This window comes from Pangasianodon hypophthalmus, chromosome 20 (genome assembly GCF_027358585.1).
Source record: "Pangasianodon hypophthalmus isolate fPanHyp1 chromosome 20, fPanHyp1.pri, whole genome shotgun sequence".
NCBI classification, from domain to species: Eukaryota; Metazoa; Chordata; class Actinopteri; order Siluriformes; family Pangasiidae; genus Pangasianodon; species Pangasianodon hypophthalmus.
The window spans coordinates 21,202,009-21,204,540 of NC_069729.1; the positions used below are offsets into that span (position 1 = coordinate 21,202,009).

Sequence of the window (2,532 nt, forward strand, 5' to 3'; positions counted from 1 at the left end):
ACTGTGCTGTATTATTTACATTGTGGTTGCTGTATATTGAATTGTAATTGTAATATATTAACTAATGTGATTTATTGGACACTAAACTTCCATCTGTTGCTCATTACACACCATGCAGAGGATTTCAGGATTTAATCCACACACACACACACACACACACACACACTGCTATTTATAATGTAAACACTAATCATAATAATAAAGCACAGTAAAATATTCAACTTGTTGAACACACGCTACGTATTGTAATGTTATAACATGTCATGCCTATTATATAACTTTTTTTGTTTATTGTGAATGGCGCTTCCTGTTTTGTTAAGAACCTTGAGGCTGTGTTTTAACTGTACGGCTTGTACTTTTATAAATAACACTATTGTTATTACAGAAAGAAGCACTAAAAGCTAAACTCTGCATGACTGCAGTGTCACGTTCCTGTCTTAAAGTCTTAACCAGGCTGCAGCTATTTCCTTTTCTAACACAAACACAGTCAAAGGCCCTTCACGTCACTGCGACTCAAAATACAATCACAGCTCCTCAACTATTTATGTGTGACGTCCGAACGGCTGGTGTCGCACCGACTGCGCCCTGAGCCAACTCCCCGTTTCCTCGGCCGCGTTTTAATGACAGCCACGTTTTAGACGCAAAGACAAACACCGCCGACGCTACGCTCTTACACAACCCTCGTTTTCTGAGAAAACAAATCAGCAGCACGTGAACATCCTGCAGTACAAACATGCAAAGAGAACAACCTGTTCTTTGACGTGCTGTGAATTAATACAGATTGTGTGTATTAATTTATTTTTAAAAAAAGTTCTTCTGCTTTCCATTAGTGCTATCAGAGCCGGTCCCAAACAGAAAGCGAATTAGATTTCCTCACAAATGCAGCCGTACCAGGAGTCGGGACAGATTCAATCATTTGAGTTTAATATCAACACGTTGGTCACACACCAAAATAAATAAATAAATAAAACGTATGTCTGGCTTTAAAGTGCACATAAAACAAAAAATCCCATTCCTGATTATGTAAAGCAGCGGTGGATAGTAATTACTGCCAGATAGACAAATCAAAGACATCCTCTAAACATCTCATAAACATCCTTCAGACATTACACACAAGCCGAGCCTGTTTTCCAGAGCGAAACCCTCCGTCACACTGGGCTCTTTCATGGGGTGGGGCATGCATTCGAGTCTGACCGGACAGAAAAGTTGAGCCAACTTTAAAATAATATAATAAAATGTAGAGAGCGAGATGTTTATTCTCGGTGATCGCAGATCAGCTGGAGGACATCCTGCGGTTTATTTTCATATCTTTCATAAAAGCAAGTCTTATTGTAACAATAAATAAATAACATCTCAGTTTGCTACTTAACTTCTAATGGAGCTGATGTGCGCACACACACACACACACACACACACACACACGTATACATGTATACACAGCTCACACGCACACACACACACACACACATATCTATCTATCTATCTATCTATATATATATATATATATATATATATATATATATATATATATATATAATTATACACACACACATCATACACACATCATACACACAGCTTTCCTCCAAAAGTTTGCTCCCTCCACTGAGTCTCACACACACACACACACACACACACACACACACACTCAGATTGGAAACAATGAGGACCTGATCAGTTCCCTGCAATCTGAGGACCTGAGCACTTTCTCGCACACAGAAGCCCAGAGCACAAACTCCAGAGGCCATTTCTGCAGCAGGGGGAAAAAAAGCTCAACCAACTCCTCAAGGACACTGCAGCTCACTGTCATGCACAAAAAAACACAAAAAACTCCGCTTTCTTTCACCAGAGTCGGAGCTTAAACCGATAAAACCCCGCGGCCCGCGTTACCTTTTTGGTGTTCCTGCTGTTGTAGGAGCCGCTGTACGGGTTGATGGCTGTCCTTGGCGGTACGGAGAGCAGCATTTTCCCCGCGCTGAGTGCGTCCCAAAGCGGACACTGGAGCCAAGCCTGCCCGCTGACGTCACACACAAGAGGCGTGACCAGGGGGTTGCCGCCTGCCCTTGCTATGCTGTGCTACTGGGTCCTAATGCCCTGTATTTAATAGTAACAAATCCTTAATTACAAAGCAATAAATGCACAATAACTATTTATCTAATTAAACAATCTTTATACATCTTTATTCAGCTAAAGGTACAAACAAACAAACAAGTATTTCTTTTTTTTTTTCCCACCAAATCATTCACAATACCACAAAATGAACCGGTGTACTTTATGAAAATTACCTGTGAATATCAAAATGAGACGCGAGGTTAAACCATTATTTTCATTATTAGTTTGTTAATTCAAAAGGAACATATTTACACTAAAAATAATGTTATGTTAATTTACTAGGCAATATGTGTACACAGCAAGCTATATTGCTGAATTAACACCTCTGTCGAATTAACAATGACAGCATAGTGCTAACACATGACTTAACACCTAACATTTTGAATTCATTCACATTATTTTTTCAGTATTTAGCAAACAATC

At 39.5% G+C, this 2,532-nt stretch overlaps 1 protein-coding gene across 2 annotated transcripts in view; it reads right to left on the reverse strand.

The window, feature by feature from the left end:
- rbms2a (RNA binding motif, single stranded interacting protein 2a) overlaps nucleotides 1–2,041 on the reverse strand; it is a 46,447-nt gene extending 44,406 nt beyond the window's left edge. For both annotated transcript variants that reach the window (XM_034314276.2, XM_034314275.2), the window contains exon 1: nucleotides 1,888–2,041. In XM_034314276.2, the coding sequence (XP_034170167.1) occupies nucleotides 1,888–1,962 (75 nt within the window). In that variant the 5' untranslated portion in view covers nucleotides 1,963–2,041. The remainder of the gene's footprint in view (nucleotides 1–1,887) is intronic.
- Nucleotides 2,042–2,532: the final 491 nt, after the last annotated feature.